This window comes from Scyliorhinus torazame, chromosome 1 (genome assembly GCF_047496885.1).
Source record: "Scyliorhinus torazame isolate Kashiwa2021f chromosome 1, sScyTor2.1, whole genome shotgun sequence".
Classification (NCBI taxonomy): Eukaryota; Metazoa; Chordata; class Chondrichthyes; order Carcharhiniformes; family Scyliorhinidae; genus Scyliorhinus; species Scyliorhinus torazame.
The window spans coordinates 421,581,514-421,593,788 of NC_092707.1; the positions used below are offsets into that span (position 1 = coordinate 421,581,514).

General features: G+C 47.9%; 1 protein-coding gene across 1 annotated transcript in view; it reads right to left on the minus strand.

Annotated features, from left to right (window-relative positions):
• The window catches only part of LOC140425068 (protein EFR3 homolog B-like), a 500,803-nt gene that overhangs the window by 406,148 nt on the left and 82,380 nt on the right, over window positions 1-12,275 (minus strand). Inside the window, exon 5 of the mRNA XM_072508948.1 lies at window positions 8,744-8,865. Within this exon, the coding sequence (XP_072365049.1) occupies window positions 8,744-8,865 (122 nt within the window). The remainder of the gene's footprint in view (window positions 1-8,743; window positions 8,866-12,275) is intronic.

A 12,275-nucleotide genomic window follows, 5' to 3' on the forward strand; every position in this document is an offset into this window, starting at 1 on the left:
AGTGACATCACAGAAAAGCTGTGACCTGAGTGGCTGGTTGGGAATCTACACTAAATTTAAAAAATTAAGCATTGGTAACTAATTAAACATAATTACTTAATTATAATTTAGAGGGTATCTAAGCCAGAGATCGGAGAGTACTATATTTAGCTTTCGCATTTCTATTAGAAATCTAGTGCTAGGAAACAGATAGTTAGCAGTAACTTTGAAATTAAAAAATATATATATTTTTTTTAAAAAAATTTTTTTTTAATTTTAATTTTAATTAATTGACGCAATGTCAGTTAGAGGGGTGCAGTGCTCTGACTGTGAGATGTGGCAGGTCCGGGAGGCTTCCAGCGTCCCGGATGGCTTCATCTGCAGAAAGCGCACCCAACTGGAGCTCCTCACAGACCGCATGGTTCGGTTGGAGCAGCAATTGGATGCACTTAGGAGCATGCAGGTGGCGGAAAGCGTCATAGTTCGCAGTTATGTAAATGTGGTCACACCCAAGGTGCAGGCAGAGAAATGGGTGACCACCAGAAAGGGCAGGCAGTCAGTGCAGGAATCCCCTGTGGTTGTCCCCCTCTCGAACAGATATACCCCTTTGGATACTGTCGGGGGGGATAGCCTATCAGGGGAAAACAGCAGCAGCCAGAGCAGCGGCAGAAGGGAGGGTCAAAGCGCAGAAGAGCAATAGTAATAGGGAACTCTCTAGTCAGGGGCACAGAAAAAGTGTTTCTGTGGACGTGAAAGAGACTCCAGGATGGTATGTTGCCTCCCTGGTGCCAGGGTCCAGGATGTCTCCGAATGGGTAGAGGGCATGCTGAAGGGGGAGGGCAAACAGGCAGAGGTCGTTGTACATATTGGTACTAACGACATATGCAGGAAGGGGCATGAGGTCCTGCAGCAGGAGTTCAGGGAGCTAGGCAGAAAGTTAAAAGACAGGACCTCGAGGGTTGTAATCTCGGGATTACTCCCTGTGCCACGTGCCAGTGAGGCTAGAAATAGGAAGATAGAGCAGCTAAACACGTGGCTAAACAGCTGGTGTAGGAGGGAGGGTTTCCATTATCTGGACCACTGGGAGCTCTTACGGGGCAGGTGTGACCTGTATAAGAAGGACGGGTTGCATCTAAACCGGAGAGGCATAAATATCCTGGCCGCGAAGTTTGCTAGTGTCACACGGGAGGGTTTAAACGAGTATGGCAGGGGGGTGGGCACGGGAGCAATAGGTCAGAAGGTGAGAGCATTGAGGGAGAACTAGGGAATAGGGACAGTGGGGCTCTGAGGCAGAGCAGACAGGGAGAAGTTGCTGAACACAGCGGGTCTGGTGGCCTGAAGTGCATATGTTTTAATGCAAGAAGTATTACGGGTAAGGCAGATGAACTTAGAGCTTGGATTAGTACTTGGAACTATGATGTTGTTGCCATTAGAGAGACCTGTTGAGGGAAGGGCAGGATTGGCAGCTAAACGTTCCAGGATTTAGATGTTTCAGGCGGGATAGAGGGGGATGTAAAAGGGGAGGCGGAGTTGCGCTACTGGTTCGGGAGAATATCACAGCTGTACTGCGGGAGGACACCTCAGAGGGCAGTGAGGCTATATGGGTAGAGATCAGGAATAAGAAGGGTGCAGTCACAATGTTGGGGGTTTACTACAGGCCTCCCAACAGCCAGCGGGAGATAGAGGAGCAGATAGGTAGACAGATTTTGGAAAAGAGTAAAAACAACAGGGTTGTGGTGATGGGAGACTTCAACTTCCCCAATATTGACTGGGACTCACTTAGTGCCAGGGGCTTAGACGGGGCGGAGTTTGTAAGGAGCATCCAGGAGGGCTTCTTAAAACAATATGTAGACAGTCCAACTAGGGAAGGGGCGGTACTGGACCTGGTATTGGGGAATGAGCCCGGCCAGGTGGTAGATGTTTCGGTAGGGGAGCATTTCGGTAACAGTGACCACAATTCAGTAAGTACTGGTGGACAAGGATAAGAGTGGTCCTAGGATGAATGTGCTAAATTGGGGGAAGGCTAATTATAACAATATTAGGCGGGAACTGAAGAACATAGATTGGGGGCGGATGTTTGAGGGCAAATCAACATCTGACATGTGGGAGGCTTTCAAGTGGCAGTTGAAAGGAATTCAGGACCGGCATGTTCCTGTGAGGAAGAAGGATAAATACTGCAATTTTCGGGAACCTTGGATAACGAGAGATATTGTAGGCCTCGTCAAAAAGAAAAAGGAGGCATTTGTCAGGGCAAAAAGGCTGGGAACAGACGAAGCCTGTGTGGAATATAAGGAAAGTAGGAAGGAACTTAAGCAAGGAGTCAGGAGGGCTAGAAGGGGTCACGAAAAGTCATTGGCAAATAGGGTTAAGGAAAATCCCAAGGCTTTTTACACATAAAAAGCAAGAGGGTAGCCAAGGAAAGGGTTGGCCCACTGAAGGATAGGCAAGGGAATCTATGTGTGGAGCCAGAGGAAATGGGCAAGGTACTAAATGAATACTTTGCATCAGTATTCACCAAAGAGAAGAAATTGGTAGATGTTGAGTCTGGAGAAGGGTTTGTAGATAGCCTGGGTCACATTGAGATCCAAAAAGACGAGGTGTTGGGTGTCTTAAAAAATATTAAGGTAGATAAGTCCCCAGGGCCTGATGGGATCTACCCCAGAATACTGAAGGAGGCTGGAGAGGAAATTGCTGAGGCCTTGACAGAAATCTTTGGATCCTCACTGTCTTCAGGGGATGTCCCGGAGGACTGGAGAATAGCCAATGTTGTTCCTCTGTTTAAGAAGGGTAGCAAGGATAATCCAGGGAACTACAGGCAGGTGAGCCTTACTTCAGTGGTAGGGAAATTACTGGAGAGAATTCTTCGAGACAGGATCTACTCCCATTTGGAAGCAAATGGACGTATTAGTGAGAGGCAGCATGGTTTTATGAAGGGGAGGTCGTGTCTCACTAACTTGACAGAGTTTTTCAAGGAGGTCGCTAAGATGATTGATGCAGGTAGGACAGTGGATGTTGTCTCTATGGACTTCAGTAAGGCCTTTGACAAGGTCCCTCATGGTAGAGTAGTACAAAAGGTGAAGTCACACGAGATCAGGGGTGAGCTGGCAAGGTGGATACAGAACTGGCTAGGTCATAGAAGGCAGAGAGTAGCAATGGAAGGATGCTTTTCTAATTGGAGGGCTGTGACCAGTGGTGTTCCACAGGGATCAGTGCTGGGACCTTTGCTCTTTGTAGTATATATAAATGATTTGGAGGAAAATGTAACTGGTCTTATTAGTAAGTTTGCAGACGACACAAAGGTTGGTGGAATTGCGGATAGCGATGAGGACTGTCAGAGGATACAGCAGGATTTAGATTGTTTGGAGACTTGGGCGGAGAGATGGCAGATGGAGTTTAATCCGGACAAATGTGAGGTAATGCATTTTGGAAGGTCTAATGCAGGTAGGGAATATACAGTGAATGGTAGAACCCTCAAGAGTATTGAAAGTCAAAGAGATCTCGGAGTACAGGTCCACAGGTCATTGAAAGGGGCAACACAGGTGGAGCAGGTAGTCAAGAAGGCATACGGCATGCTTGCCTTCATTGGCCGGGGCATTGAGTATAAGAATTGGCAAGTCATGTTGCAGCTGTATAGAACCTTAGTTAGGCCACACTTGGAGTATAGTGTTCAATTCTGGTCGCCACACTACCAGAAGGATGTGGAGGCTTTAGAGAGGGTGCAGAAGAGATTTACCAGAATGTTGCTTGGTATGGAGGGCATTAGCTATGAGGACCGGTTGAATAAACTCGGTTTGTTCTCACTGGAACGAAGGAGGTTGAGGGGAGACCTGATAGAGGTCTACAAAATTATGAGGGGCATAGACAGAGTGGATAGTCAGAGGCTTTTCCCCAGGGTAGAGGGGTCAATCACTAGGGGGCATAGGTTTAAGGTGAGAGGGGCAAGGTTTAGAGTAGATGTACGAGGCAAGTTTTTTACGAAGAGGGTAGTGGGTGCCTGGAACTCGCTACCGGAGGAGGTGGTGGAAGCAGGGACGATAGTGACGTTTAAGGGGCATCTTGACAAATACATGAATAGGATGGGAATAGAAGGATACGGACCCAGGAAGTGTAGAAGATTGTAGTTTAGTCGGGCAGCATGGTCGGCACGGGCCTGGAGGGCCGAAGGGCCTGTTCCTGTGCTGTACATTTCTTTGTTCTTTGTTCTTTGTTCTTTAGCACCTCCCCTATCTTCTCGGACTCCAAGCACAACTTCCCACTACTGTCCTTGACTGGCCCTACTCTTACCCTAGTCATTCTTTTATTCCTGACATACCTAGAGAAAGCTTTAGGGTTATCTTTGATCCTACCTGCCAAAGACTTCTCATGTCCCCTCCTGGCTCTTCTTAGCTCTCTCTTTAGGTCCTTCCTGGCTAACTTGTAACTCTCGAGCGCCCTAACTGAACCTTCATGTCTCATCTTTACATAAGCCTCCTTCTTCCTCTTGACAAGTGTTTCGACTGCCTTAGTAAACCACGGTTCCCTTGCTCGACCACTTCCTCCCTGCCTGACAGGTACATCTTATCAAGGACACGCAGTCGCTGTTCCTTGAACAAGCTCCACATTTCCATTGTGCCCATCCCCTGCAGTTTTTCTCTCCATCTGATGCATCCTTAGTCTTGCCTCATCGCACCATAATTGCCTTTCCGCCAGATATAACTCTTGCCCTGCGGTATATACCTATCCCTTTCCATCACTAAAGTAAACATAATCGAATTGTGGTCACTATCACCAAAGTGCTCACCTACCTCTAAATCTAACACCTGTCCTGGTTCATTACTCAGTACCAAATCCAATATGGCCTCGCCTCTCATTGGCCTATCTACATACTGTGTCAGGAAACCCTCCTGCACACATTGGACAAAAACGGACCCATCTAAAGTACTCGAACTATAGCATTTCCAGTCAATATTTGGAAAGTTAAAGTCCCCCATAACAACTACCCTGTTGCTTTCGCTCCTATCCAGAATCATCTTTGCAATCCTTTCCTCTACATCTCTGGAACTTTTCGGAGGCCTATAGAAAACCCCTAACAGGGTGACCTCTCTTTTCCTGCTTCTAACCTCAGCCCATACTACTTCAATCGACGAGTCCTCATCAAACGTGCTTTCTGCCATCGCAATACTGTCCTTGACTAACAATGCCACCCCTCCCCCTCTTTTACCACATTCCCTGAGCTTACTGAAATATCTATTCCTGTCCCTGCTCTATCCATGTCTCCGAAATGGCCACAACATCGAAGTCCCAGGTATAACCCATGCCGCAAGTTCACCCACCTTATTCCGGATGCTCCTGGCATTGAAGAAGACACACTTTAAACCACCTTCCTGCCTGCCGGTACACTCCTGCAACTTTAAAACCTTACTCATGACCTCACTACTCTCAACCTCCTGTATACTGGAGCTACAATTCAGGTTCCCATGCCCCTGCTGAACTAGTTTAAACCCTCCCGAAGAGCATTAGCAAATTTCCCCCCCCCAGGATATTGGTACCCCTCTGGTCCAGGTGTAGACCATCCCGTTTATAGAGGTCCCACCGACCCCAGAATGAGCCCCAATTCTCCAGAAATCTGACACCCTCCCTCCTGCACCATCCCGATAGCCACGTGTTCAACTCCTCTCTTTCCCTATTCCTCGTCTCGCTATCACGTGGCACGGGAAACAACACAGAGATAATAACTCTGTTTGTCCTCGATCTAATTTTCTACCCTAGCTCCCTGAATTCCTGCCTTACATCCCCATCCCTTTTCCTACCTATGTCGTTGGTACCTATGTGGACCACGACTTGGGGCTTCTCCCCCTCCCCCTTAAGGATCCCGAAAACACGATCCGAGACATCACGCACCCTGGCACCTGGGAGGCAACACACCAACCGCGAGTCTCTCTCGTTCCCACAGAATCTCCTATCTATTCCCCTAACTATGGAGTCTCCAATGACTAATGCTCTACTCCTCTCCCCCCTTCCCTTCTGAGCAACAGGGACAGACTCTGTGCCAGAGACCTGCACCCCATGGCTTACCCCTGGTAAATCCCCTCCCCCAACAGTATCCAAAGCGGTATACTTGTTACTAAGGGGAACGGCCACAGGGGATCCCTGTACTGACTGCTTCCTCCCAGCTCCTCTCACCGTCACCCATCTATCTTTATTCTTCGGAGTAACTACATCCCTGAAGCTTCTATCTATGACCACCTCTGCCTCCCCTCTCATCTCAGCCCGGGTAGCATCCTCTAGCTTTGTTAACATGATGTGGAGATGCCGGGTGAGCACAGTAAGACGTTTTACAACACCAGGCTAAAGCCAACAGGTTTGTTTCAAACACTAGCTTTCGGAGCCCTGCTCCTTCCTCAGGTGAATGAAAATGAAATGCAAATGAAAATCGCTTATTGTCACAAGTAGGCTTCAAATGAAGTTACTGTGAAAAGCCTCTAGTTGCCACATTCCGGTGCCTGTTCGGGGAGGTTGGTACGGGAATTGAACCGTGCTGCTGGCCTGCCTTGGTCTACTATCAAAGCCAGCGATTTAGCCCTGTGCTAAACAGCCCCTGCACATAATGAATATTCCTGCCTGGTGATTGTCGCGCGATATCCGTTCATTCGTTGTCGCAGCGTCTGCATGGTCTCGCCAATGGACCACGCTTCAGGACATCCTTTCCTGCAGCGTATGAGGTAGACAACGTTGGCCGAGTCGCACGAGTGTGTACCGCGTACCTGGTGGGTGGTGTTCCCACGTGTAATGGTGGTATCCATGCCGATGATCTGGCACGTCTTGCAGAGATTGCCATGGCAGGGTTGTGTGGTGTAGTGGTCATTGTTCTGATGGCTGGGTCGTTTGCTGCAAACAATGGTCTGTTTGAGGTTGCGCGGTTGTTTGAAGGCAAGTACTGGGGGTGTGGGATGACCTTGGCAAGATGTTCATCTTCATCGATGACGTGTTGAAGGCTGTGAAGAAGATGTCGTAGTTTCTCCGCTCCGGGAAAGTACTGGACGACGAAGGGTATTCTGTCGTTTGTGTCCCGTGTTTGTCTTCTGAGGAGGTCGGTGCGGTTTTTTGCTGTGGCGCGTTGGAACTTTCGATCGATGAGTCGAGCGCCATATCCCGTTCGTATCAGGGCATCTTTCAGCGTCTGTAGATGTCTGTTACGCTCCTCCTCGTCCGAGCAGATCCTGTGTATACGGAGGGCGTGTCCATAGGGGATGGCTTCTCGCAGACGCTGCAACAACGAATGAACGGACATCGCGCGAGAACCACCAGGCAGGAATGTTCCCTTCCAGTTGGGGAACACTTCAGCAGTCAAGGGCATTCAGCCTCTGATCTCCGGGTAAGCGTTCTCCAAGGCGGCCTTCAGGACGCGCGACAACGCAGAATCGCCGAGCAGAAACTTATAGCCAAGTTCCGCACACGAGTGCGGCCTCAACCGGGACCTGGGATTCATGTCGCATTACATTCACCCCCCCACCATCTGGCCTGGGCTTGCAAAATCCTACCAACTGTCCTGGCTTGACACAATTCACACCTCTTTAACCTGGGGTTACCCCTATCTCTGGATCTGTCAAGACTTAATCACCTGCTAATGCTCACATTCCAAGCATTGTTTGGCATCTTTGAATTTGTCTGTATCTATGTTTCTGGAACATACCTCTTCATTCACCTGAGGAAGGAGCAGCGCTCCGAAAGCTAGTGTTTGAAACAAACCTGTTGGACTTTAACCTGGTGTTGGAAGACTTCTTACTAGCTTTGTAAAGACAGATACAAATTATTGGTTTAATATCCCTGCTACTTCCCCTGCCTCCACATGCAAGTGTCCTTTTTTAAAATCTCTATTCGGTCCTACTCTTTATCTAACTACCTTTTTATGATTTATGCGCTTGCTGAAGACCCTGTTGTTTTCGCTGCACGGGTCTTTTCATGCTCTCTTCTTGATTTCCTGATATATTTTTTCACTTCCCCTCTGGTACTTCTATATCCAGTTTGATTATCCATTGCATTATCGACCTGACAGCTATCACAGGCAAACCTCTTCCTTTGCATCTTCACGACTGTCTCCCTCGTCATCCAGGGGGCTCTGAATGTATTTGTCCGACCTTTCCCCTTCAAGGGAATATACTTGACAATTTCTATAATACCTTTTCTTTGAAAGTAGCCTATTGTTCAGCTGCCGTCTTTTCAACCAACATTTGATTCCAACTCACTTTACTCTGATGTGTTTTCATCATTGAAGTTGGTTTTCTTCCAGTTAATTATCCCTGCTCTGGATTGCTCTTTGTCCTTTCCCATGGCCACCCTGAACTTGATGATATAATGGTCACTGTCCCCTCGATACTCTCCCACTGATAGTTGATCCACTTTGGGCCAACTCATTCCCCAGAACCAGGTCCAAAAGGACCTGGCCTCTCGTTGAGCCGGAAACATACTAGAACCCTAGGATAGAATCTAGAGAACCATAGGATCCCGACAGTGCAGAAGGAAGCATTCGGCTCATCGCGTCTGCACCAGCCCTCTGAAGGAGCATCCCACATCGGCCCCACGCTTACTGTGGGACCAGGGGCTCCCACTTATACTAAGTAGTGCATCCAAAGTGCAACCAAAGGAATTTCAGACAGAAATATAAAACAGTCTGCCAAAGCAAATCATTGTCTTTAGTAATCATTAGCTGCTCTTTAGAAACTGAACTTGGGAGAAGACTGAAGATCTCTCCATAATTTCCCTGGGTGAAACAGTGTCTACTCACTTCATCCTGTCTGTCGCATCATCATGTCCTGAGTGGCACATTTCGCTGAACCTGGACACAAAGAAATCGTAGCTGCGGTGATATGATGGAGTGTCCTCCTCGATGTTTGCAAACTTGATGAACTGCAGAAGAAAAAAATTCTATTTACTCAAATAGTTCAAACCAATCAAAACACCCCCATTGTCCTCATTCCAGAAGACATTTGATAAGGTGCCACATCGAAGGTTATTGTGAAAAAAGCTCATCGTGTAGGGGGTAACATGTTGGCATGGAAACAGGACTGGCGAGCTACCAGAGACAGAGGACAACCATGAATGTGTTTTTTCTGAAAGGTAAAATGTGACCAATGCTGCGTCACAGGGATTGGTGCAGGGGTCTCAATTTATACAAATGACTTGGCCAAAGAGACTGAAGGCATGGTTGACAAATTTGCTGATGACACAAAGATAAGTGGGATAGTAAGTTGTGAAGACTTTTTTTTTTTAATTTAGAGTACCCAATTCATTTTTTTTCCAATTAAGGGGCAATTTAGTGCGGCCAATCCACCTTCCCTGCACATCTTTGGGTTGTGGGGGCGAAACCCACGCAAACACGGGAAGAACGTGCAAACTCCACACGGACAGTGACCCAGAGCCGGGATCGAACCTGGGACCTCGGCGCCGTGAGGCAGCAGGGCTAACCCACTGCGCCACCGTGCTGCCCTGTGAAGAGGACTTAAGGAGGCTACAACTGAATATAGATAGGTTAAGGACACAATGCAACCAAAACATTTCTAAGTGTCATCAGGAACATAGGTACAGGAGTAGGCCATTCAGCCCCTCGAGCCTGTCCTGCCATTCAATGAGATCATGGCTGATCTGTGGCCTAACTCCATACATCCCTTAATATTTTTGCTATTAATTCATTTAAACTTAACAACTGTTCTCGCTTCAGCTGCTGTGTGGGAGAGAGTTCCCAACCTCTACCACCCTTTGAGTGAAGAAGCTCTTCCCAACATCTCTCCTGAACGGTCTGGCCCTAATTTTTAGACGATGCCCCTCGTTTCAAAATCTCCAACCAGTGGGAATAGTTTATCTTTATCTACCTTGTCTTTCCCTGTTAATATGTTGAATATTTCAATCAGATACCCCTTAACCATCTAAATTCCAGCAAAAACAGACCTAATTTGTGTAAACCCTCCTCGGAACTCAACCCCTGTAATCCAGGAGTAATTTCAGTGAACCTATGTTGCTCTCCCTCCAAGGCCAAATATCCTTCCTCTGGTGTGGTGCCCGGAACTGCTCCCAGTGACTCCGGGGTTTTGTAAAGCTGCAGCATAATCCCTGTGCCTTTATATTCCAATCCTCTAGATATAAAGGCTAGCCTTCCATTAGACTTTTAGATTATTTTCTGCACTTGTTCCTGGTATTTTAAGGTTCTCTGCACCTTAACCCCCCAGTCTCTTTGGACATCCACTGTACCTAACCCTTCTCCATTTAGAAAGTACTTTGTTCAATAGGTGGCACAGTGGTTAGCACTGCTGCCTCACAGCTCCAAGGTCCCAGGTTCGATTCCGGCTTGGGTCACTGTCTGTGCGGAGTCTGCACGTTCTCCCCGTTTCTGCGTGGGTTTCCTCCGGGTGCTCCGGTTTCCTCCCACAGTCCAAAGATGTGCAGGTTAGGTGGATTGGCCATGATAAATTGTCCTTTAGTGTCCAAAAGGTTTTGTGGGGATACAAGGTTAGAGGGTGGAGGTGAACTTTCCAAGGGGCGGAGCAGATTCGATGGGTCGAATGGCCTCCTTCTGCACTGTAAATTCTACGAAATCTATTCTTTTTTGGTCCAAAATGGATAACCTCACATTTCATCTGCCACAATTTTGCTCATTCACCTCGTCTGTCAATGTCTTCTTGCAAAGAACAAAGAACATTTCAGCACAGGAACAGGTCCTTCAGCCTCCAAGGCTGCACCAAGTATGCTGCCCGTCTGAACTGAAACCCCCTACCCTTCCGGGGTCCGTATCCCTCTATTCCCATCCTATTCATGTATTTGTCAAGATGCCCCTTAAATGTCACTATCGTCCCTGCTTCCACCGCCTCCTCCGGCAACGGGTTCCAGGCACCCACTACCCTCTGTGTAAAACACTTGCCTCGTACATCTCCTTTAAATCTTGTCCCTCTACCCTTAATTCTATGCCCCCTAGTAATTGACTCTTCCTTTGCCCTCAAACATCTTTCCCCACTCTACAATCTACATGGGCAGCAAGGTGAAACAGTGGTTAGCACTGTTGCTTCACAGCGCCAGGATCTCAGGTTCGATTCCCAGCTTGGGTCACTGTCTGTGCGGAGTCTGCACGTTCTCCCCGTGTGTGCATGGGTTTCCTCCGGGTGCTCCGGTTTCCTCCCACAGTCCAAAGATGTGCTGGTTAGGTGGATTGGCCATGCTAAATTGCCCCTTAGTGTCCAAAAAGGTAAGGTGGGGTTACTGGGTTACGGGGATAGTGTGGGCTTGGGTAGGATGTTCTTTCCAAGGGCCGGTGAGGACTCGATGGGCCGAATGGCCTCCTTCTGCACTGTAAATTCTATGATCCTGTGATACATTATTCAGTTCCTGCCTAATATTGTTGTAATTTTCCTTCCCCCAATTTAGCACCTTCACCTGAGGAATACACTTATCTTTATCCAGCAATACCTTAAAACTTACTGAATTATGGTCACTGTTCCTGAACTGCTCCCCTATTGAAACGCTGATCACCTGTCCGGGTTCATTATCAATACCAGGTCTAGTACGGCCCCTTCCCTAGTTAGACTCTACATATTGCATCAAGAAGCCCTCCTGGATGCTCCTTACAAACTCTGCCCCATCCAGACCCCTAGCACTAAGTGAGTCCTAGTCAATATAGGGCTTAAACTCACCCACCACAACAACCCTGTTACTTTTGAACCTTTCTAAAATCTGTCTACATATCTGTTCCTCTATCTCCCGCTGGCTGTTGGGAGGCCTGTAGTAAACCCCCAACATTGTGACTGCCCCCTTCCTATTCCTGACCACTCCCCATATAGCCTCACTGCCCTCTGAGGTGTCCTCCTGTAGTACAGCTGTGATATTCTCTCTAACCAGTAGCGCAACTCCGCCACCCCTTTTACATCCTCCTCTATCCCGCCTGAAACATCTGTATCCTGGAACGTTCAGCTGCAATCCTGTCCTACTTTAACCAAATCTCTGTAATGGCAACAACATCATAGTTCCAAGTACTAATCCAAGCTCTAAATTCATCTGCCTTCCCTGTTACACTTCTCACATTGAAACAAATGCACTTCAGTCCACCGGACCCTCGTTGATCAGCAACCACTCCTTGCCTGCTCTTCCTCGGAGTCTTACTGGCCCGACTCTCTCGTTCCCTTTCAGTTAATTCACCTTTGCTCTGGTTTCCACCCCTCTGCCAAACTAGTTTAAATCCTCCCATGTGACATTAGCAAACCTCCCAGCCAGGATATTGGTGCCCTCGAGTTTAGATGCAACCCATCCTTCTTGTACAGGTCCCACCTGCCCCG